Here is a 25,490-nt window from a genome sequence, read left to right as displayed (position 1 = left end):
AGATACACTTTGAACAAAAATAAATGTCAGAGATGTCACTACATTATTAAGAAAAAGAAGTGAAACATTTCCAAGTTGCAGCGCCATGCTGAGAACTGCTGTCTCTGACATGACGCTGCTGGGAGCCTGGTCAGCCTGGAGCACCACCCTCAGTGGCCGCCAGCCACGCAGGCTGGTGCCTCCATGCTGCCCTTTCTTGACGGAGAATGAGCCACCGCCTGGGACTGCAGGAAGCGATGATTAAAAGCACACACTCTGGGGACAGCCTGCCTGAATCTGAGTCCTAGCTTCACATTTTTTGCTTCATTTGGGCTGTTCACAAATATTCCAGTTCTCCTCCCCCGAGGTAAGCGGGGGATTACGTTTCCCGCCACCTGGAAGTTGGGCTGAGCTCTGCGACTTGCTTTAACTCTTATGTGAGCAGAAGTGATGTGTCACTTCCAGGCCAAAGCCAGTCAGCCCTCCTTACACGTGTGGTCCACGGTCCAGCAGTACAGGAATCACCTGGAACCTTTCTAGAAATGCATTCTCAGGCCCCTCCCAGACCCCCTGAATAAGGAGGTGTCTTTTGCAAGCCCCCAGGCGATCCACGTGCACGCTCAGGTTCATGAGGCGCTGCTCTAAGACCGCACTATCCACCACCTCCTTTCCCCGCCACTTGACTGATATGTTCCAGATGGTGGCGTCTCCTTTAGCCTCAGCCCCTGGCCTGACCTGAGATGACAAAAAGTGGAGCACGAGAGAATTAGATCTTTGTTCTAAGCCATTAAGACTTGAAAGCTGCTATCCTGGTACAACCTAGCCCATTCTAACTGACGCCATCACTTAGTACTCAGCGTCCCCGGGTAAGTGACTTAATCTCCCTGTGCCTCAGTTTCCCTGATGGAAAACGGAGATGGTGACAGCACTGACTCATAGGGTTGTTACAAGGATTAACGAGGTAAAATATGAATAGAGCCTGGCACACAATAAGCCCCATGTCAATATGAGCTTCTTTTAGTGACACCCCCCCTCCCCACAGCTCAAATCCTGCCTGGGGATGTGCAATTCCAGGCTCCTTACCGCAGTGACTGTAGCGTCAGAACCTTTGTCCCTGGCAGCCCCTCACCCCACACCACACTGTCCCCAGGCGTCACACAGCAGAAAGAGAATGAAAATTGATTCCTCTCAGAAAGAGGCAGGGATCTTAATTACGACGACGTGGCCCGAGCTTCCCTCGCCAGCGTCTTCACATCGCCGTCCTCCCTGCGCTGTATGCAGAGCACGCTGCCCCACCCTCTTACGTACCTCCCCACACCCAACGTGTCTTTCAGGGCACAGCTGGTGTCCCTCCTGCCCACGAACTCTCCCTCAAATACTTCGTTACGACGCAGTTTAGAATTTAGACATAAAATCTGTCTGTCATATATTAAGAGTCTGTGGTGAGGTCCACGCTCGGTAAAAAAAAAAAAACCCAAAATACCTAATAAATGTTTATTTTTTGTCTTTTCTTCAAACACAGTGTATGTGATTATAGCACCAAAGGGTTAGCAAACCTGATGCAGAGAAAACTGGGGAAGGCAGTGAGGGGATGGGAGGGAGACGCTTTCTGTTGAAGTCCTGGTTTTTCAAAGAGTCCAATCGATTTTTGACATTATAGTAACTATTCTTAAAGACGATAAGTATTTATAACATTTTTAATATGATGATCACAAATAAAATGTATTGTTTATTCTACACTCAAATAAAATGATGTTATTTTTTCTCCTTGCCACTCTCTCAAAATGTACATAAGGAAACAAAATATTCTAAGCCAGAATAATTATCTCATTGTCTTGGATCTCTCCTTCATATTTATGAACTGACTTAAAAAAAAAAAATCGTGGTACTGAAGCAATTCGCCACAACTGCACAATGAGCCACAATATTCAGATTCAAAGTCACAGAGCTGGAAGAACAAGCAGCCTGGAGACCCAAGCGCAACACCTTATACTCTCTAGACCGGGGGCAGCACACGTCCTCTTAAAGGCCAGACACTAAATACCTGAGGCTTTGCAGGCGACAGGGCCCAGCCACAACTCAGCTCTGCCACTGCGGCACCAGCAGCCGTGGGCAACACGGACACATGGGCACAGCCGTGTGCCAACCAAATACCGTACAGATGCCGAACTTTGAATTTCATATCACACCCGTGGGTCACTAAATTTTCCTTTTGATTTTTTTCAACCATTTAAAAATGGAAAACCATTTTTAACTTGTGAGTGATACCGAAACAGGCAGCAGGCTGGGTTTGGCCCGTGACTGACTCCTGCTCTGACGCCCAAGTTTATGCTTCTTTAACCACACCACAAAGTCTCCCTAACAGTCATGGATACATGGTGAGGAGCTGCATATTCACTCAAAAATTAGGTGAGAAATAATCCCATGAGCCTGTTTTTATTAGCTCAACTTGAAAAAACATACGATCCTAAAGATATCAAACTTTCACCAGAACTTATGCCAGTCTGACCCATAAAAATAACGTCCCCCATCACCCTTTTCCTCACCACGCACCATTAACAATTCACGGAGTAAGAAAATAGCTGGCAGTTGTCTTCAGAGATGAAGTCAATGCAGTCTCATTCCTTTGCCAAAACGCAGGGAAACCAGTTCTTGGTGCCTCTTCTCTGGGGGCCATTCAAGGCCAGCCGATGCAGAAAGACGGGGAAGGACACGCTTTGGCTTCAACATGGATTTGTGTGTGTGTATGTGTCAGGAAGATTGGCCCTGAGCTAACATCTGTTGCCAATCTTCCTCTTTCTGTTTGAGGAAGATTGTTGCTGAGCTAACATCTGTGCCAATCTTCCTCTATTTTGTATCAATATGGATTTTTAACCAGGAACCTCACTACTTTAAAAACCTTTTTAATATTTTTTTTTTTAAAAAGAGCCTTGGCTTTTGCTATTTTTACTGACACACATTTTGAAAGTAGCAGTGCTTAAAACATTTTAAGTCTAGATATCTCTATGGAAACCCAAAAGAACTTACATTTTATGGCCAAATGACTACTGAGAGTCATACATCCTACTGGATCACTACAGGCCATGTGTGATGCCAGAAACATCTGAGACCTATTTTTCCAAAACTCCATCTTCTCAGATAGAATTAAATTGATATAATCATTAGTTTTGCTGAGGAAGAGATCATGAAAAAACTTATTTCCGAGGCTTTCTTTTAATATTTATTAAGATATTCCTATTTAAAATCATCTTATTAGGGAAAGAAATTTGTAAATTTTGGCAGACATAATAAAAGGGGAAGAATGCAATCAAATAATTTAAGAGTTGCTTTGAAATTTATGTCATTAGTTTTCTTCCCCTCCTTTCCATCAATGTCAAATACATCTTCTCTTAAAAATGTAACGGTTCCTCTCCCCAGACTTCTTACTCGTTGCAATGGAGAAAAATATAACAATTATATAATGCAGAAATCAGGTAACACCTTGAACAGGTGACCAAAATTAACATCACTAGTAAGGGACAGATGGCCTTTGGAACACTTCCAGATGTGACACTCTAAGAAGAACATAACTTCACCTAGAATACACAACCTGAATTTAACCACAAGAAAACACCAGCATAAGAAAAAGGAAGGCAGGAGGGGCAGGAGGACTGTATTATTTTTAAAAATGTCAATGTCATAAAAGACAAATAAAGGCTGTAGAAATGTTCTAGATTAAAAGAAGATATCCAACAACTAAATGCAATACCTGGCCCCAGAATGGGTCCAGTATTGCTGGAGAGGGAAGAAAATTCTCTAAATGACACTATGGGGTCAACTGACAAAATGGGAATACAAATGGCACATGAGACAAAAGTATTATGTCAACGTTACAGTTATTGAAGTCGATAACTGTATTGCGATTATATAAAAGAATATCCTATGCCTGGGAAATACTAAAACATTTCAGGGTAAAGAGCCATGATGTATGATGTATGTAGTTTTCCAACAAATGGTTCGGAAAATAATTATATATGTGTGTGTGTACATATATAAATACATATAGAGAGAGAGAGAGAGAGACAGAGAGACAGAGAGAGAGAGAAGGAGAGAAAGGATAATAAAGAGAGAGCAAATGATAAAGCTAAAGGCATAAAATGTTAATAATAGGTTCAAAGAATAAGGGATATATGGGTATTTTTGCAACTTCTCTGTAAGTCTGGAATTATTTCCAAATAGAGAGTTTAAAGAAAAACTAACAGTTCTTGCCTACATTGAAGTTCTTGGCTATCTATTTTCTCTCTATGATATTCCAAATACAACACAGGAAGAGATATTTGTGCCAAGGAACAAGAAAGTGCAAAGATATTTTAACATGATTTTTTATCAGTGATTGAAGCCTGCCAAAACATTACATACCACCCATTCCCAGCAGAGTTCGCTGCAAAAACCAGCAAACACTGGATACGCTAGCATCTTAGATACAACTACTAATTTCTCTAAACAGGGCTGTGATTCTAAAATCTTTTTGCATCTCACAACTTATAGAACTATCTCATATACAAAATAAGTCTCTCAGCTGGTCTCTTAGCCAATACCAGTATCAATCAACTGGATTAAATCTCTTGAGCGGAAGCATCTTAATATTTTAAGCCTTGTCTAAGTAGCTGGAGAATACGGTCCTCAGGAAGCAGGACCACTTCGTCACATGTCCACCACTCCTCCTCGCCACTTTGAAACCACTGTCAGAATCCCACAGCCTTAATGTCTACGACCCCACATGGTTGTGTGTCGGCACTGGGGGTGCTCACCTCCAGTCTGCAGCACTCTGTCTGCACTGATGTTTCCCCAAAGCAATGGAGGGAACTACAACTAAGACCAAAAACGGAGGAGAGACTTTCTATAAGTCAGTCACTGGAGAGGGAATCAAAAATGTAACCAAAATTAAAATTTTCAGCCATGCTTTGGAATTACCCATTCTCCAAAACATAGGACAGACAGAACATATGCATATTAGTAAGTCTTTTCTATCCTTCTCTGTTTATAGTTTTATTACTTTCTTGATCCTTTAAGTAGTGACTGTTGCTGGGTTAAAACACACATAAACAATTTTTGGCTTTGCCTTTTTATCTTAGATATTCTCCTTATTATTCATTTTCCCCCAAATTTCAATCAATAATTTTACTTAACAAATGTTTACCAAGAACCTATGTGGCATACTGAGTGGTGCTCTCCAGAGGATCAAGATTCCAGGTTTCCTGTCTACAAATCATCCCTGAGAGAACCATCTGAGGACAAGAAGTGTAGCAAAGTCTGCTGCAGAGAAGCAGAAGGAGCCAGAAATGAACTAGGACCAACTGCGAGAAGGAACAAACAAGTCAAAGCACTAAAACTGAAGGAGAAGATAATTTTTAAAGAAGAAATTGAAGAGAAGGTACATGTAACATTATTACAGATTTAAAATCTTACATAGTCCTCTCCATAAAACTTCTCAAATGCAGTTAAAAACACACACGTACAAAAACCCAGCAATTACAAATCCTCTGAAGCATGTAACTGTGATTAGCTGCTGCTCTCAGCAATATAAAAATACTTTCACCACAATTGCATTCCAGCCTGTAATGTAACTCAAAACAAACAAGTCAGAGACATCGCTCAAATCGCAGAACCAACAACTACAGATGCTTTGCATCAAGGAAATGAATCCACTGCAGAAATGCAACGGAGGAGCTGCCCTGCCGGGCCTGGAGCTGGGCTTCTGGTGGAACGGCGAGGCCCCCTCCTGGGCAGACGTGGTGCATGGCGGGTCCGCAAAGCTGCACTCGCCTCAGAGCCAACCCTTCCGCAGGCAGGAAGCGGGAATGTCTGCGACTCTCTGCTGTGGGTACCTCTCCGGGGCTGCATTCACATTTTTAAATTTTAGATTTTAAATTCTAAATCTGGATTCTTATAAAAAGAAATGACCGTATTTGATTTCAGATTAAATTAACCATTCTATTTAATTCTGCAACCAGCATTCCTACCACCAAATGGCACACCTACCCCCTTTGCCCTGTTCTTTCTCATTTTGCCATAATTCTTATCACCATTTGACATCCTGTGTAACCCACTCTGGTTATTAGTGGCCTCCCTGCTAGAACAGAAGCTCCACGAGGGCAGGACTCTTTGTTTCATTCACTGATTCAATAACAAGCAGAGCCTGGCACAGTATACTCACTAACACAGAAGGAATTGTCCCATTTATGCTTTTATCTTTTATTTTCAAGACTATCCATCTTCAAAGAAGGAAGTATAAATTTTATTATAAAAATATGCTGTAATTTAAAAATGACACGCACTTGTTCTAAAAGTATGCATTTTCTCTAAATGCTTCATAAAAGCAAAAAGTCTGATCTAAGAACCATATAATCATGGTCTGTATGTATATAATTCATATACAATTTCCAAGGAAGTCATACGCCGCCAACGCCCTGGAGAACACAGTGGCTGCAAAGAATGAAGAATTCGATTCTGAAACGCCAGGCCTGGAGCAGGTGTCTGTCGCGTGCCACACTCCAGTCCCGACGCATCCCGGGCAACTGGGTCTGAGTGCACCTCTTCTGAAAGTCAGCACTTTCCTGGACTGGGCATAGTGGTTTTGGCAGGAAGTGCATGCACAGCTTCCTAATTTCTAAAACCTCAATCTTTAATTTTTTTTCCCTTTTTATCTTTTCCTTAAAGATTGGCACCTGAGCTAACATCTGTTGCCAATCTTTTTTTTCTTTTTCTTTTTTTCTTCTTCTTCTTGTCCCCAAAGCCCCCTGGGACATAGTTGTATATTCTAGTTGTGAGTGCCTCTGGCTGTGACATGTGGGACACCGCCTCATATGGCCTGATGAGCGGTGCCATGTCCACGCCCAGGATCCAAACTGGGAAACCCCGGGCCACTGAAGCAAAGCAAGTGAATTTAATCACTTGGCCACAGGGCCGGCCCCAAATTTTTCCCCTTCTTAAAATGTTTTCAGCTTGTGGAAAAGCTAATAGTTGTTTAAAATTGTCAGACTTTTTAAAAAGTGCTAATTTGTTCCCTTAACAGAGCAAATGATGAGAGACCATCTTCCCGCCGGTTAAGGACAATATAGAAACATATGATTCAATGATGTCAACAGCTTTCAGTCCAAGAATTTCATCCAGAGGCATTAGTCTTTCATTAGAACAAGTTCAGGATTTCTGACATTCTTTTTTCCGAACCTTTGATTTTGGTGCTGTGAAAAGAACAGAAAAGAAAAAGAGAAATGAAGAGGTAAGCCCAAGTCAGACTTTCTACTGACTTGTTTTAAGTGAGAAGTGTTACATACAGTAGGGGAAACTGACCATTTGGATTTTCCTGTTTGTAGAAGGTCTTTAACATCTCCACTGCTTCCTCGGCCCGATACCCAGGAACACACTGATGAAATGAGAGAGTTGAGAATGAACACAGGCCTATGAAAGTGTGTGTTGTATCCCATAAAAACAGCAACACATACATAATTAGCAAACATACTTCAGATAGTATTAATACTTTGTGCATATTAGCAACACGGGTAAGGAAGTATATTGCCAAAAGAAAATATAAGGCCTCGATCAGACATCACTCTCAATCAACTAATTATTTCTCAATCAACTACCATTGAAGTTACTAGCTATGTGATTTTGGGTAAGATAAACTCTCTATGCCTCAGTTTCCTCATTTGTAAAATGCAGGTAATTACAGCAAGTGAGACAGAAGGATTTTGTGAGGACTGAACGAGATTTAGTATAGTAACATCTGTTCAGTACCTGACATATCCTCAGTGCTCACGAGCCACCAGCTCTTTTTATCAGCTGTTATTTTCTGGTGGCCCAATAAGCATCTGATCCTACAGAGCTGGGGTTGGCAGTCCACAGCTACAAATGGTCAGCTAAGAATGGTTTTCATATTTCTAAAGGATTGTTAAAAAACAAAAAGAAGAAGAATATGCAACAGAGACATGAATCGCTCACAAAGGCTAAAACATTTACCATCAGGCTCTTCACACAAAAAATTTGTCGACTTTTATTATAGAGGATTTTTTTAAGTGTTTAGTTTGTTCTATCTTTGGTATCTAACTGGAGAGAAGAGATCAACATGTGAAATAATAAGAAATTGTAATAACAGTAAGGAGACGAAACTTGAACTTGCCTTAATGATAGAGAATATGTAAAGAGACTGAGCAGAGCATTTCAGGGAACGAGGAAGAATAAGCTTGGGCTGTGTGTAAGGTTGGGGGTGGGTGATTATTAAGGGAGCATAAGGAAAGAAATCAAAGAGATAAAACGAGGTTGAAATATATAGGGCTCTAAGGCAGTTACAGGAGTGTGGACGTGACAAACTGCAGCCTTCTGAGGTGCACGACATGATGCAATGAACAGAGATTCCAGGGAGGAGCGCCTGGAAGCAGGGCACAGTGGAGGAAGGAACACTGAGCACCAGCACAGGGGCCTAGTGAACCAACCACTCTGGGCCACTGCTCAGAATGACTCTCCCTTTCTCTTGTGCCTTCAATCGGTTCTTGCCGAGGCCTACAAAGCCTGCACAAACTTCCCCCATCAAAACAAAGAAGCTTCTACGCGTTCGATGTTTTTAGGTTCCACATATAAGTGAGATCAGACATTATTTGTCTTTCTGTCTGACTTATTACACTTGGCATAATGCCCTTGAGACCCATCCATGTTGTCACAAATGCCAGGATTTCCTTCTTTTCTACGGCTGAATAATATTCCACTGTGTGTGCACATATCATATTTTCTTCATAGAAGCAGAGAGAAGAATGGTGGCTGCCAAGAGTGGAGGGGTGAGGGAAACGGGGAGACACCGGCCAAAGGGTACAAACTTCCAGTTACAGGAGGAGGAATAAGTTCCAGGGATCTAAGGTACTGGCATGCTGACTACAGTTAACAATGCTGTATTATATCCTTAAAAGTTGCTATGAGAGGAGAGCTTAAATATTCTCACCACCACCACCACCATGACACAGTGGTAATTGCGTGAGGTGAAGGGTGAGTTAACTGACCTCACTATGGTAGACATTTCACAATACATGCGGGTATCAAATCATCACACTGTGCAACTTAAAATTACACCACATTCCATGTCAACTATATCTCAATGAAGCTGAAAAACAAAACAAAACAGTAACCTTCCTTCTTCCCTGCCCCAAGGCAAGCTGCTCCCTGTTCCTCCCTGAGAACACTTCAGAATCATGGCCATCACTTTTGCTACTCTCATTCCCTCCTCAACCTCATCCTCACTGGCTTGTGCTCCCCAGGACTCCACGGAAGCTGCCCTCTCAGACGTGCCAAGGGCCCCTACTGACCAAAATACTGGTCTCTCCAACCTCCTCAGCTCTCTGCAGTCGCCGAGACCACTGACCACATTTGCTTCCTTGAGAACCCTTTCCTCCCTTGGCTTCTGAACCCTTCATCATTCTAAGCATGACTGGCCCTTCCCCTTCTCTTCCTGGCTGTTTGAGTTCCTGGTCCCCAGGGCTCCCACCTCTCCTCTTGCTCTCACAAGCACCCACATGCACAAAGTGTTTTCGTCTCACGTGAAGTTAGAGCCATGGTTCTCAACCTTGGCTGCTCAGCAGAATCGTTTGGGAGCTCTCTAGAAAAATACCAATGTTCTCGTCCCATGTAGTCCCTTCTCCCCTCTGCCCCCCAGCAGCCTTCTGATTCAGGTGGTCGAAGCTGGAGACTGAGCACAGGCATTTGTAAAGCTCTCCAGGTGATTCTGATATGCAGTCAGGGATGAAAACCAGTGAGTTATAGGTGAAGAGAGAAACTGCATCTAAGATACCAAGATAATCTTCTCAAGTATTCATTATAGCTACAAATTTGTGGTTTTAATAAAAAGAACACATTCTTATTAGAATAAATGTTTAAAAACACAACAGGTAAGTATTATATATTAATCACCATCTTCTTTGAAAAGAATAGCTCTGTAGGTCTGCTCTGTAAACTTTAATGCTGCTTATAATATAGTATTAAAAGAATCTATAATTCTGCAATACAAAAACAGCATCCCACATCCCACAAACCCCCCACCCTGCCCAGCCAAATAAAGGAAGAAAACAGCATCCAGAAGCCTGGGGTATCAATGTTTTCTTCATAACCTCAAAACACTTAAAAAAACAAAACTAATTTGGCATCAAATCTGGAGATACAGCGTCGAACCATGGCCATCCATTTCAATGGAGCCAATCTGGCCAGATATATACACTGCAAATGAACTTATAATTGGGTTCAGCCAGATTAACTCTGCTGTGTTTGTGCACACAATGTCAGACAGGCTGGACAGAAATGTTCCACCTATGTCTGTAGCCCAGGGATCATCTTTGTTCTGCCCAGAAGCTTTGAGAAATTCTTTAGATCTTTCTAATTAAGGAAGTACAGGGTCAACAATTCACTTGCAAAGAGTTATGTAAGCAAAATTTAAGCCACTAATAGAAGTCATGGGAAAAATCAAATCACTTTGCAGATTTTTTTAATGATCAAGATAAGTGTATTTTTTACTTTCCATCACTCTATTACAATTTCCTTTCAGAGGGGATGTTAAAAGTCATCTATTCTCAAATGTATAGGAGCTGTTAGGAAAGCTAATGTTCGGCTGGGAAAACTCAAAATAGAATGTTTTCCAAAACTTGTTCTCAGTGGGATTCAGCCAAATTTAGCCCTTCATAGGTACTTAATATTCTCCTAAGAATATCTGAGGTCTTCCAAGTTAACTGCCCACCACGTTCAGCATTTGTTAAATCTTTTTCTTTTTTTTTTTTTAAGATTTTATTTTTCCTTTTTCTCCCCAAAGCTCCCTAGTACCTAGTTGTGTATTTTTAGTTGTGGGCCCTTCTAGTTGTGGCATGTGGGACACCGCCTCAGCGTGGCCTGATGAGCGGTGCCATGTCTGCACCCAGGATTTGAACCAGAAATGCCCTGGACCACCAAAGCAGAGTGCACAAACTTAACCACTCCACCACAGGGCCGGTCCCAATCGTTTTCTTTTTAAAGCATAATACTTTTAGGATTAACCTTACATCTTGAAGAAAAAAACAATTAAACTGGTTCATGAAAACTGGGATGCATCTACTGGCCAAACTCTGAAATATAAACTCCCACTGCTCACAGCCTTAAACATAGAAACTTTGGAAGAAGTGGCAAGATGAAAGGGAATGTAGAATTTCTAAGAGAACATGAAAGAAATGTGGATTCTTGGGTCTGGGGAAAATTTCAACATTAAAAAGGCAGGGGAAAAAATAATGAAAATACGGGTATTGACTGCTAGACACGAAAAATAGTACACGGCAATCAAGCAAAATGATTGAATGTGTGCAAAATATTGTGCGTTCACCAGAAAAGGCATCTACTGTCACTGACAGAAGCCAAGCTTCACACAAAATTGGGAGAACACGGAGTGGGGGACTCTCATTGGGAAACACCAAGAGCAGTGTGTCTTCAAACATGCCTGAAGGCGTGGGTGAAGACTGTCAGAAGACACCTTGGAAGGCTGGGGACTCTCCTTCAGGACAGCTTCCATTGACTAAGAGAGCTAGGCACTCACCTGGAAATGATTACCTGTCATCTTATACTGCAGCATAAATGAACTTGACCAGAGGTTACAAGAGTCTGCCCGGTTCTAGCACGGCTTTTTGGTGTACTGAGCACGTGCTAACTATTGCCCAGACCGTAACGAGATCAAAGTACTTAGAAGGAAAGAAAAAGCATAAGCTGGTCATATTACCTGAAACGGTCTCCCAGTATTCGGTAAGTCAGCAGAGGCAATGTTTAGAACAGAGCCACAACCACCAAATCGTTCATTCTGACAGCCATATACAACCAGTGGAATTTATAAGAAAGAATTAAGGTCCTGCAGAGAATGTGCTGTTCAAGGGTGTATCGTGACAAAACCAGGGCAAGTTCATACCAGTCGTCCTGGAGAAAAAAACTCATGCTACACTTAAAAATAATGAAGCTTTGGCTTAGTCCTAAAAATCGTACAATCCAGTTACACAAAAGAAGGAAGTTTAAAAGATTTGGAAATTAACATCTCAAAATTGCAAAAAAAAATGAAAACTGCATATATGCTTGGTAAATGTTCATCATTTGGTGTTCACTCTGGTCTTTCCTAAGTCACTTTTTCAGAATCATTAGAGAACTGGAGCCAGAAAAAAGGCAGGAATTTAATCCAGGGATTTTCTTTTCAACATCACCGATTGTCCCCTGTTCTTTCCCCAAATAAAATATAACCTGTGCCTCAATACAAAACACACTAAAGCTGAGCCACTCTGTAAAGCAGGACGGGAGAAATAGCCATAACACCCGTCTTTAAAAAGCAGCATGTGTACATGTTATCATACTCAAAACCTCTGCCTTATTTTTAAAGTGATAAAACTATTCACACATACAAAGAAAAGTACACAAAATATGCAAGCACGAAACTGCGTTTTTGAATTATCAAACAATTTTTTAAAAGACCAACTTGCTGCAATGAGTGGCTTACTCTGAAAGACACAATTCAGAGCTGTAACTTTGTCAATTTCCCATTGATTTACAATTATCATAAATGACTTGGTTTTTACTTTGTATTTACTCCTAATTTAAAACTTTTCCTACATTATAATAGATGTTCATAGCAAAAATAAACAAAAACATATAAACAGAGAAACAAAATTTTTAGGTCACCTATAATCTGACATCCAAAGGCAAAACTGGGGTGCCTATTCTTCAGATCTTTTCCTAGGCACACGGTTTTATAATCTAACTTACGATTTTTCTTTAAAGAACTGTTTAACGTAGTTCTAAGCTTTTCTTTCTCTAGCTTATTTAATAGCTATATGTTTACTGAATAAAAACAAAGAGGTAATTTAATTACTTAAAAGTCCTTCCCCAAAATTTTTTTGGCCACGGGATACTATATTGTATCATGTGGCCCTCCTGAAATTTGTTTCATAAATCTGTTTTCACGTGTTGGAAACAGACTCCGGTTTCGCGGGAAGGGGCGGGGATGCTGCCCCCGGAGCCAAGGATACTCATGAGGCGGAGCGCGGCCGCGCACATGACGCACGGCTCCACGGTGACGTACAGCACGGCGCGCTCGAAGACCTCGGCCGGACACCTGCCGCGCCCGCGACACCAGGCCAGGGCCTGGTCGATGGCCACCATCTCCGCGTGGCGCGTAGCCTGAAAAGAGAGAAGTGCCTGCGCTGACACTGTTTGCTACGTGTAACTGCATCTTACAAAGATTCAAAAGTAAATACGAAAATACGTTTTTCATGGACCTGTAGTTCCTGCCAACATTTTAAGGAACAAAGCTTTAAGACACCCTTAGCAATTGACAAGCTATTTCCCAGTTCAAGTACCATGAACTCACCAATAAAAGACACCTAATCTGAGATGCGGGATGAATTATGCCATATTTTTAGTTAAGTAACTAAGTGCCTTAGGGGATGTTCTCTCAATTAAAATGCCGTAGAGAAGCTGTGTCTTGGGAAAAAAAGATGAGCCTAGGTTTCTGAATATTTTAAGGGAAGCTTAAAATTTTCATAAGCTTGTGCTCCAGTTTCAAATGTGTTTTCAAGGCTGTCACTGACCTCGCTCTAAGCAAATCTATATTTAGTTTACTGGAATGTCATCACTTACACTCTCTTTGGGATGAGATTTTATATACTGGCAGACTCTAGAGAAAAGCAGAGATTTGCTATCAGCCTCAGATACCTCACAAGAGGCAGCAGCAGAAAGGAAAGAAATCACACAGCATTTGGAATCAACTACTTACATTTGAATCCTGACTATGACATTCCTAATTATGTGGCCTTGGGCAAGTCACATAACTTCTCCAAGCTGTGATTTCCCCATATATAAAATGGGATTCACTGGTATCTACATCTCAAAGCAATCTGAATTACATGAAGCACCGTGCCACATAATGCTCTGTATGTACTCTGCTATGCACTAATCGTTTATAACATTCATGATGAGCACACTCATCAACAAACTTACGCTGGGTGCTAACTGTATACAAGCCACTGCACTAAATTCTGTGTGAGATAAAAAGCCTCTGTCCTCAACAAGCGTCAAATCTGGTGGGGCAAACAGAAAGGTGTTCCTTTACCGTGACCCAGGGCAGGGTGCTGGCAGTGCAGCTCAAGGCACCATGGAAGCCAGAGGCAGGTGGGGGCGATGCCAGCCAAAAACTATAAACTCAGAGCTGGAAGGTCCTTTAGGGAAGAGGTTCCCAACCCTGGCTTTATCCCAGAACCAACTGGGAGCTTAAAGAAAAAACGTTTCCCCAACTTGAGTATTTTTAAAAATCAGATTCAGAACCCCTGAAAAAAGTCTCCCCCTAGTTCTCAATAAATAGTTGTTGAAGTGAATCACCTCGATCAACTTCCTCTTTTACCACTGAAGAACCAGAGCTCAGTTAGGACATATGAAAGATACACAGCTGGGCGAGGTGATGGTGGTGGTGACAGGCAGGTGAGGGTGGTTACAGAGCCAAAAGGAGGACTCGGGGCTCCTCATTTGGAGTCAAGAGTCTTTCCATACCATGTTTATGGGGTAATCTGCTATAGGACACAGAATACCAAAATCAATCCAGGTTAGTTTCAAGGTATAAAAGAAACCCAGGTTCTTGGGGGTTAGATGGATGTTATTAGGACAAAGATCTCCTGTTAAAGATACTGTACTGAATCACAAAATACAAATAGGAGATATGATAATTATTTCAAACACAGAATTCCACTCCCAAATAAGTATCTGTATATTCACCAATTGCTGTGTTATGTTGATTACTTATCTCACAAGTAATTTGGTAGCCACATAATTGCTTTGTGAATCTGGGTTCCTACTTTGCATGTGTTTCCCTAAATCTCAGTTTTCTTTTCAATAGATGTGATGGATGAACTTTTAAGTCCACGTAGCACGAGGACCAACACCAGTTTGTTCTCTGGCTCCAAGATCACATGATGAGATCAGAGTCTGTGTGAGTCATGTTACGCTTATAAGCTATCCCTAAGCCCACCTAGTACTTCTGATAATCCTAACACTTGATACTCCATTTATACTTACTGGGACACACTGTTGTGATACTGTGTTTAAGAAGTGATCCGTTAATTCTCCAACTTCTCAACCTAACCGCAATAAATTAAACGTCACACAGGCTCCCAAAGTGCACCTACTCCATGGAGGCCCAGAGGCAGCAGGAGGTGGGGCTTTTATTTCACTGAATTATCTGGTACAGGAATAGTTTCCTTTATACAATCCTTTTATATCTCCACAGTTATAAATTGAGGGTGATTTTTTAATTTACTAGGAGGAACACGTTATTTAAAGGTACCAAAGAATGCAATACAAGTTAAATTGATGTGTCTTATAAAGTGGAATTTTCATATATGAGATTTCCTTAAAACGGGAATAGACTCATTTCTTCTGCACTGACACTCCAATCTAAGAAAACCCCCTCTTGGGTTTCCCTCAAGTGTTAAAGTGAAACTCCATGAAATAGAAAATTAGCCCTGAAGATTTTATTGCTTCATTAAATTTTTATGAATTTTCCAAATTTAAAAAAAAAACGTTATCACTTTTATAACCAGAAAAGAAGGCATTCAAAAAGAGACGTTTAGGGAGACTGCCTCTCCACTGATGCCTACGGGACTGAACACAGACCTGTCTTCCGCGACAAAGTCTCTCCAAGCCCACCATCACTGCCAGTGTTGGCGGTTATACTACTGAACTCACATACATTTTTGGTCTGATTAACTTCATTTCTTCCCTTCCCCACAACTTCATTGTTGTAGACCATAAGGCAGCCAACAGGAACTTCAATATTTTCTAGGGCTTCTTTGGCCTGAAAGACAAAGTAGAAAATCAAAGACGTAATGTTCAATCCTTGAAAAGACTACATAAGAAAGAAATAGACACAGCATGAGCAGTATACACATATATAAACACTAGAACAAAGAAATGCAGCTGAGCTTTCCCTTTTCTCGGAGAGAATTCCGAAGTTAGTGCCGTGTCCTCTGCTGTGTTGATATTAAGGGAGACTCAGGAATAAACACCCTTTGGTAGATCCTGAGCTCCCTGATTTCTGCTTCATCGGAAGCAGAGGTGATCAAAACACTGTTACTGACTCTCTTTTTCTTTCATCCCCAAAGCCCTAGTGCACACTTGTATATTCTGCTTCTAAGTTCTTCTGGTTCTTCTATGTGAGCTGCCACCACAGCATGGCTACTGACAGATGAGCGGTGTGGTTCCGCGCCCAGGAAAAGAACCCAGTCTGCTGAAGCAGAATGAGCCGAACTTTAACCTCTAGGCCATCAGGGCTGGCTCAAGTGACTCTTGTTTTTAAATTGTCAGGGTCTACGGACTTTTTCAGAGAGAGTATATATTTGCAAAGAGGTAGAAGAATAACTAACATTTATAAGTCCTTTATTAAAATTCTTTCCTTGTTGAAATTCTACTTAATTTTTTTTGTTTCTCTAAAAATGATAGGAAATATCCTCCAGAGTTCCAACAGCATAAAGGTGACCAGACCAGATGTCTCCCTGAGCCCACAATTTCTGCTCTAAGTGAGATAATACAGGTTTAGGAACACTCTGTATAAAAATGGCACCATCCCAGTGAAGAACATTCTGGAAGTTTCTTTAAAAAGTAAAGATACACATAGCCTATGAATAAATTCCCCTCCTAAGTATTTATTTAAAAGCGGAGAATATATGTCCATGTAAAAAATCTTGAAAAAGAATGTTCATAATAGCTTGATTCATAATAGTGAAAATCTGGAAACAGCACAGGTGTCCATCAACAAAAGAATGCATAAACAAACTGTGGCATCTTCACACAGTGGAATACAACTCAGCAATAAAAAGAACAAAATACTGATACACACACGACATGGAAGAACCTCAGACAGGCTGAGTAAACAAAGTCACATACTGTATGACTCTTCACGAGAAGTCCCAGAAGAGACAAAACTAAACTACAATGATAGAAGCTGGAACAGTGGTTGCTTCATGGAAGGGGATGTGTAGACTGACTGGAAAGGGAATAAGGAAATTTTCTGGGGTGGTGAAAACTTTATCCTGAAAAGGGTGCTGCTTACACAGATGTTTGCATCATTCGAAACTGAATGAACGTTACATTCAAGACCTGTGCATGTTGCTGTGTGGAAAGTACACCTCAACTGGAAAATATACATGAGAAAAATAAGTTTAGGAACACTTCCACCACCACCATCCTGGGAATGGCAAACCAGTTACTATATTTGCAAAGTTTCCCCTCTATCACCAGCCGTCCATTTTTCATCCAGCCCTATGGCTGAGTGAACTCCAGCACCTGGGGGGCCCAGGATGGTTAAAGAACACTCCTTCAGGCAGAGAGCAAAGTTTACATCTGGGTACTCCACGATCCTGCTGTTGAGAGAGAGTAAAGGATGGACGCAGCCCTTGGACTAGTACAGAAGCATTTCTATCTCACTGCAGTCCAAGTACAGCTGTTTGTAGAGAGACACGGCATTTATTTTGGAAAGCCCAATGACACTCTGGAAGACTATGTTCCCATTTACTGTAGGTATTGACACACACCGTAGGGCATAGAGAGTGTAAAGTTGAAGGCATTATATTCAGAAAGTCATAAACAGAGAGAAAGCAGGGTGTTCCATCTCCCGCACTAGCCTCTTACTCCCGGCAACACTGTATTTATAGCCGCAATAACCTCCTACTACCACAATACTAACACGGGTTCCTTAGCTACCTGAACCATGCTCAACTGACACTGAACGTCTCACGGAGCCAAGAGAGGTGAATGGAGAAGCACATAGTGGTAGCGAATTGGACCTCTCCTTTCTCCTCCAGGGTAGCGGGACGGAGCTGGGCAGGAGAGACATGAGGAGACGCTATCTGAAGCAATAAGGCTGTATTCTTCAGGACCATGTCATGAATATCCAGAGGCAAGCTCTGTCCAGTTCTGTAAAAGTGGTTAAAGTGTGCCCCGTCTAGGCAAAGTTGAAAAGTCTGAAGACATCCAATTGGTGAATATATACAAATAAATACACAAATGCACCACAGGCTACTATGGAAAAGAAAGCCAGGAGGACTGACAGCTAGGGAGGATGGAGATGCTAAGTACCAGTGCTGTTAAGGCACTCATCACACTAAGAAGGTTATTTAAAACAGGCTTAGGATTATATACAACCCCAGGTACACAGGAGAGAGAAATCATTTATTCATCCAACAAATATCTGTCGAGGATCGAGATAGGGGAATTACCCTAGCTTATTCAGGTCTCCCTAAATGCAATCACAATTGTCCTTATAAGAGAGAGGCAAAGGGAGAGTTGTGAAGATGCCACATTGTTGGCTTTGAAGATGAGGAAGGGGCCATGAGCCAAGTATGGCACCTTGCTCTAGAGGGAAAGGCAAGGAGGCGCAGCCTGCCCCACAGCCTCCAGAGGGCGCAGACCAGCTGATGCGCTTCCAGCCACGTGGGCTGACTGCAGACTCCTAGCTCCAGAACCAGAAGAGAATAAATCTGTATTGTTTTAAGCCACCAAGTTCATGCTAATTTCTTACAGAAGCCATAGGAAATTAATACACCCTGTAAAGAGGAAGAAAACACAAGCTACAACTGGAAGAACATATTTGCAAACCACAGATCCAACAAAGGTATCTGGACTATATAAAGAACTCTCAAAGCTCAACAGTAAAACAGTAAAAAACCCAAACAATCCCATGAGAAAATGGGCAAGAGTCATTTCACCAAAGAGGACATACGGATGGCAAATAAGTACAAGAAAAGATACTCACATCATTAACCATTAGGGAAATGCAAATTAAAACCATAATGCGTTATCTCTGCGGACCTATCACAACAGCTAAAACAGAAATAAAAACATCAGATGCTGGTGAGGCTGAGGGGAAAGAGGATCACGCATATACTGCTGGTGGGAATGTAAAATGGTACACCACTCTGGAAAACAGTTTGGCAGTTTCTTAAAAAGCTAAATATGCAGTTAACATATGACCCAGCATTTGTACTCTTGGGCATTTACCAGGGAAATGAAAACTTATGCTCACACAATACCTAAGTTCATACACAGACACAAATGTTCACAGGAGTTTTACTCCTATTAGCCCAAAACTGGAAATGACCCAACTGTCCTTCAACAGCTGAATGGTTAAAGAAATTGCAAGATCCATATCATGGAAAACTACACAGCAGCAAGGAGGAATGAACTACTGATCGACTCAAGCACTGGAATGGATCTCCAGGGAATTATGTTGAATGAAAAAAATCGCAAAAGGTTACATATTCATGGATGTAACATTGCTGAATGACAAAATTACAGGTATGGAGAACAGACGACTGGCTGCCAGGGTTTAGGGTTTGACGGGAGATAGCGACTATAAAGGGGTAGCATGAGAGAGCCTGTGGTGATGCAGCAGTTCTGGTGGTGACTAACCAAAACTAAACGTGACGCAACTGCAAAGAACTACACATACACACACGCACACACACACACACACACGAGTGCATATAAAGCTGATGACATCCGAATAAGCTCTACAGAGTGCGTCAACATCATCTTCCTGGTTTTGACACTGTACTACAGGTATGTAAAATGTTACCACTGGAGAAAACTGGGTGAAAGGTATATGGGCCTTCCTGTATACTTTTTTGGAACTTCCTGGAATCTATAATTACTTCAAATGAAAAGTTAAAAAAATAAACGTGGTGTAAACAAGAAGTATCTTACAATGGAGATTAACAAGAGATGCCTAGTGAGGCAGGAGGAAAACCAACAACGTCTGGTGTCATGAAAGACCTGAGAAACACACCAGGCCAAGAAAGAAGGGTCAGTGATACAGACGCCATTTGGGTGGAACGGCAGAAATGAAACCCAGTGGCTTAAAGAGCGACTTATCTATAGGTCAAATTTCTGGTTTCTAACTATTATAACAGACTATTATGTCTATAACTCAAGTGTGCTGATTCTGAGCTTACAAATAATAAGAGCTTACAACTTACTGGAAAAGTTACTTTGGAAGAGTGATGTCAGCATCATGGCAGAGTGAGTTGTTCCCTTTGTCTCTCCCCTCTAAGTTACAAGTAAACAGACATCCATTAACCAACAGAGGATTTGCTACACAACCCAACAGGATGCCTGAGAGATCCACGCAGCTATACACCTGAAGGTGGGTGTATACTGAACCCCAGGGAAGCAGCAGAACTAAGGGAGGGACCCCTTCCCCAACCAGCAGCAACAATCCATGTCTCAGATCCTCACATAGTGGCTAGTGGACTGCGAGTAGAGGTGGGGGCAGCCTGGCCCACACGCAAATGCTTCTGGAGTGGCAGCCTGGCCCATGGGTATACCCACCTACTGCAGGTGTGGGTGAGCACACCCAAATAGTCGTCACCCAGTGGTGGGAGCCCAGCCTGCACAAAGGCGCCCCACTTGCCTAGCACAGCAGCCAGGTCAGACCCACCTGCCAAGCTCTGTGGCCCAGACTGCATGAAGGTGTCCCACTTGCATGAGCACAACACACCCACTGAGTACAGCACTGGGCTGTAACCCACCTGCCAAGCTCAGCAGCCCCACCCACACCAGTACAATGCACTGAGCAGCTGCAGCCAGCTTACACAAACACAGAGCACCCGACCAGCACAACTATGAGTAGACGGGATGGGAACAGAAAACACAGCCCCTGCCAACCTCCAGCAGTGGCAGATGGAATCTGTGACCAGATACTACCATAAATGCGCCAGTGGAGGATCAGTTCATCAAACACCATGAAGAACTACAGAAACACAGCAGAAGAGAAGGAAAATGGCAACTCTCCAGGAACCAAGCCTGAAGTCACAGAAGATTACAATCTAAATGAGAGAGAATTCAAAATGGTTGTCATAAATAAACTCAACAAGTTACAAGAAAATACAGCAAGTTCAATGAGCTGAGGAATAAAATTAATGAACAGAAGGAGTACTTCACCAAAGAGACTGAAGCCCTGAAAAAAAACCAAACTGAAATTCTGGATTTGAAGAACACAATTAATGAGATACAAAATAATGTAGAAAGCATAAAAAATAGAGCAGACCTTATGGAGGAGAGAATTAGTGACCCAGAAGATAGAAATCTAGAAATGCTTCAAGTGGAGTAGAGGAGAGAATTAAGTTTTTTTCTAAATGAACCAATTCTTCAAGAAACATAAGACTCAATTATGAAAAGTAACATAAGGACTATAGGTATCGTAGAAGGAGAAGGGAACAGAGAACTTATTCAAAGAAATAATAGCTGAGAACTTCCCAAATCTGGGAAAAAACTGGACTTACAAGTACATGAAGCCAATATAACTGCTAATTACATCAATGCAAAAAGATCCTGTCCAGGGCATATAATATTAAAATTAGCAAAAGTCAATGACAAAGAAAAAATATTAAGGGCAGCAAGGCAGAAAAAAATAACTTACAAAAGAACCCCGTCAGGCTTTCAGCAGATTTCTCAATAGAAACTTTATAGGTTAGGAGAGAATGGGATGATATATTCAAAATACTGAAAGACAAAAACTATCAGGCAAGAATGCTCCATCCAGCAAAATCATCCTTCAGATACAATGGAGAAATAAAAACTTTCCCAGACAAACAAAAGCTGAGGGAGTTCATCGCCACCAGACCTCCCTTACAAGAAATGATAAAGGAAACCCTCCTACCTGAAACAAAAGGGCAAAGATTTACAAAGCTCTGAACAAGGAGATAAATACACAGAAAAATCAGAAAACTGCAGCTCTCTACCAAAACAGATTAGCAAACAATTATAAAAGATAAAGGGAAAGGAAGCATCAAAAATAAATATAAAAACTTCAATTAACTGTGAAGTCACAATACACAAAAGAATAATTTGTGATAACAAAAACATACAAGGGGAAGTGAAAAGGGATGGAACCTACTTAGGCTAACAGAGATAAGAGGCTATCAGAAAATGGACTATCTCATCTATGAGATCTGTTATACAAATGTCATAGTAACCACTAAACAAAAAATCAGAGCAGAGCCACAAATCACAAATAAAGAGAAAACTAAAAAAAGCATGACAGAAAACCACCAAACTGAAATGGCAGTCGGAAATATTGAACTGGAAAATGAGAGATAAAATGGCAGTATTAAGGCCTCATATATCAATAATCACTCTAAATATAAATGGACTGAATTCACCAATGAAAAGACAGAGTGGCTGGATGGATTAAAAAACAAGACTCAACAATATGCTGCCTCCAGGAAACACATCCCAGCTCTAAAGACAAACACAGGCTCAGAGTGAAGGGATGGAAGACAATACTCCAAGCAAATGGCAAGCAAAAGAAAGCAGGCGTAGCCACACCTATATCAGACAAAGCAGACTTCAAGATAAAAAAAGACAGGGAGAGAAAAGGGAGGCAGGATATAATGAGCAAAGGGACATTCCACTAAGAGGACATAACACTTAAGAATATATATGCACCTAACACAGGGGCACCAAAGTATATAAAGCAACTATTAACAGACCTAAAGGGAGAAATTAACAGCAACACAGTAATAGTAGGGGACCTCAACACCCCACTTACATCAACCAATAGATCATCCAGACAGAAAGTCAACAAAGAAACAATGGCCTTAAATGAAACTAGACCAGACAGACTTATATATATAGAACATTGCATCCAAAAACAGCAGAATACACATTCTTCTCAGGTGCACATGGAACATTCTCAAGGATAGACCATATGCTGGGAAACAAGGGAAGCCTCAATAAATTTAAGAAGACTGAAATCATACCATGCATCTTTTCCAACCACAATGCTATGACACTAGAAATCAACTCAAGAAAAAGCCTGGGAAAGTGTCAAATATGTGGAAACTAAACAACATGCTACTGAACAACTATTTGATCAATGAAGAGATTAAAGGAGAAATCAAAAAATACCTGGAGACAAATGAAAATGCAAACACAAAGGTGGTGCTAAGAAGGAAATTTATAGCAATATAAATATACTTCAAAACAAGAAAAATCTTAAGTAATCTTACACGACTCCTAATAGAATTAGAAAAAGAAGAACAAACAAAGCTCAAAGTCAGCAGAAGGAGGGAAATACTAAAAATTAGAGCAGAAATAAAGACTAAAAAAACAGTAGAAAGGATCAATGAAACTAAGAGCTGATTCTTTGAGGAGATAAACAAAATAAACAAAGCCTTAGCCAGACTAAGAGAAAAAGAGAGGGCTCAAATAGATAAAATTAGAAATGACAGGGTAACCAAGTTACGACAGATTCCACAGAAAGACAAAGGATTATAAGAGAATACTATGAAAATATCTATGCCCACAAATTGGATAACCTAGAAGAAATGGATAAATTCTTAGACCCATATCACCTCTCAAAACTGAATCAAGAAGAAATAGAGAATGTGAATAGACCAATCACAAGTAAAGAGAGAGAAACAGCAATCAAAAATCTCTCAGAAAACAGGACCAGAAGGCTTCTCTGGAGAATTCTACCAAACATTCAAAGAAGATTTAATATCTATCCTTCTCAAACTATTCTGAAAAAAGTGCTTCCTAACTCATTCTATGAGGCCAACATTAATCTGATACCAAAACAGAAAAAGACAACACAAAAAATGAAAATTTCAGGCCAATATCGCTGATGAACAGAGATGCAAAAGTACTCAGCAAAATATTTGCAAATTGAATGCAGCAATACGTTAAAAGGATCACACACTATGATCAAGTGGGATTTATTCCAGGGACACCAGGATGGCTCAACATCCGCAAATCAATCAATGTGATACACCACATTAACAAAGAAGAATAAAAATCACAGGATCATCTCAATGGATGCAGAGAAAGCATTTCACAAGATCCAATGTCCATTTACAATTAAAAACTCTCAATAAAATGGGTGTAGAAGGAAAGTACCTCAACACAACAAAGGCCATAGATGACAAACCCACAGCCAAGATCATACTTAATAGTGAAAAACGGAAAGCTATCCCTCTGAGAACAGGAACAGGACAAGGGTGCCCACTCTCACCACTCTTATTCAACATAGTACTAGAAGTTTTAGCCAGAGCAATTAGGCAAGAAAAAGAAATAAAAGGGATCCAAATTGGAAAGAAAGAAGTAAAACTCTCACTGTTTGCAGATGACATGATCCTATAAACATAAAACCCTAAAATATCCACCAGAAAACAATTAGAAATAATCAACAACTACAGTAATCAACATACAAAAATCAGTTGCATTTCTTTTTTTTTCTTTCTGAGGAAGATTCACCTTGAGCTAACAGATGTTGCCACTCTTCCTCTTTTTGTATGTGAGCTGCCACCACAGCATGGTCGCCGACAGATGAGAGGTATAGGTCCACACCTGGGAACTGAACCTGGGCCATGGAAGCAGAGCACACTGAATTTAACCACTAGGCCACAGGGGCTGGCCCTGCATTTCTATACACTAATAACAAACTAGCCAAAAGAGAAGTCAAGAATACAATCCCATTTACAATTGCAACAAAAAGAATAAAATATCTAGGAAAAAATTTAATGAAGGAGGTGAAAGACCTAAACACTGAAAACCATAAAATATTATTGAAAAAAATCAAAGACGACATAAAGAAATGGGAAGATATTCCATGCTCATGGATAGGAAGAATAAACATAGTTAAAATGTCCATATTACGTAAAGCAATCTACAGATTCAATGCAATCCCAATCAGGATCCCAATGACATTGTAGGGGAGGAAGACATTTTCTCTACCCTCTCTGGGTTCGTCTGGCCAGAGAATGAATTAAATTCACATGAGACAGAATAGCAGGAGAAAATTAAACAAAGCTTTGTAACATGTACACATGGGAGAGGCTCAGGAAAGCTGAGCAACTCACCAAAATGGCTGAAGCCCCCACCTTAAATATCATATCCAGCTAAGACAAAGGAGGATGTTGGGGGTGGGGGGAGTCAGTTACAGGAGGTTACCAGACACAGGAATAAGATTATTATGCAGATTTAAGTCCTTGCCTTTGGCATTGATTAAGAGTTTCTAGAGATAAGGTCATCCTCTTTCTTCTTCCTGGTACAGAGAGGGAGGAACCCTTACAGATGGAGATTTCCTTTACAATGTAAATGTCTCCTAACAAAGGGCAAGCAAGTTACACCCTCAGAACCTCCTTCCCTGTTCCAGTTTATTAACAGTAACCAGCCCCAAATAATCCTCATGCCAAAGAGACATATCTTGGGGTGGACAATTCCAGGCCCCCACAACATTCTTCATGGAAATAGAACAAAGAATCCTAAAATTTATATGGAACAACAAAAGACCCCAAATCACTAAGGCAATCCTGAGAAAAAAGCACAAAACTGGGGTTATCACACTCCCTGACTTCAAAATATTTTACAAAGCCATAGTTATCAAAACAGCATGGTACTGGCAGAAAAAGAGGCACACAGATTAATGGAAGAGAACTCAAAGCCCCGAAATA

At 41.0% G+C, this 25,490-nt stretch overlaps 1 protein-coding gene across 1 annotated transcript in view; it reads right to left on the bottom strand.

The window, feature by feature from the left end:
* Positions 1 to 5,351: 5,351 nt before the first annotated feature.
* The window catches only part of ADAT2 (adenosine deaminase tRNA specific 2), a 31,365-nt gene continuing 11,226 nt past the window's right edge, over positions 5,352 to 25,490 (bottom strand). Inside the window, exons 2-6 of the mRNA XM_008531535.2 lie at positions 15,731 to 15,835; positions 13,020 to 13,170; positions 11,732 to 11,838; positions 7,312 to 7,384; positions 5,352 to 7,202 (exon numbers count right to left, since the gene is read on the bottom strand). Coding sequence (XP_008529757.1) covers positions 7,159 to 7,202; positions 7,312 to 7,384; positions 11,732 to 11,838; positions 13,020 to 13,170; positions 15,731 to 15,835 — 480 coding nt within the window. The 3' untranslated portion in view covers positions 5,352 to 7,158. The remainder of the gene's footprint in view (positions 7,203 to 7,311; positions 7,385 to 11,731; positions 11,839 to 13,019; positions 13,171 to 15,730; positions 15,836 to 25,490) is intronic.

Source organism: Equus przewalskii, chromosome 32, assembly GCF_037783145.1.
Source record: "Equus przewalskii isolate Varuska chromosome 32, EquPr2, whole genome shotgun sequence".
Classification (NCBI taxonomy): Eukaryota; Metazoa; Chordata; class Mammalia; order Perissodactyla; family Equidae; genus Equus; species Equus przewalskii.
This window is presented reverse-complemented; position numbering and strand designations above follow the sequence as displayed.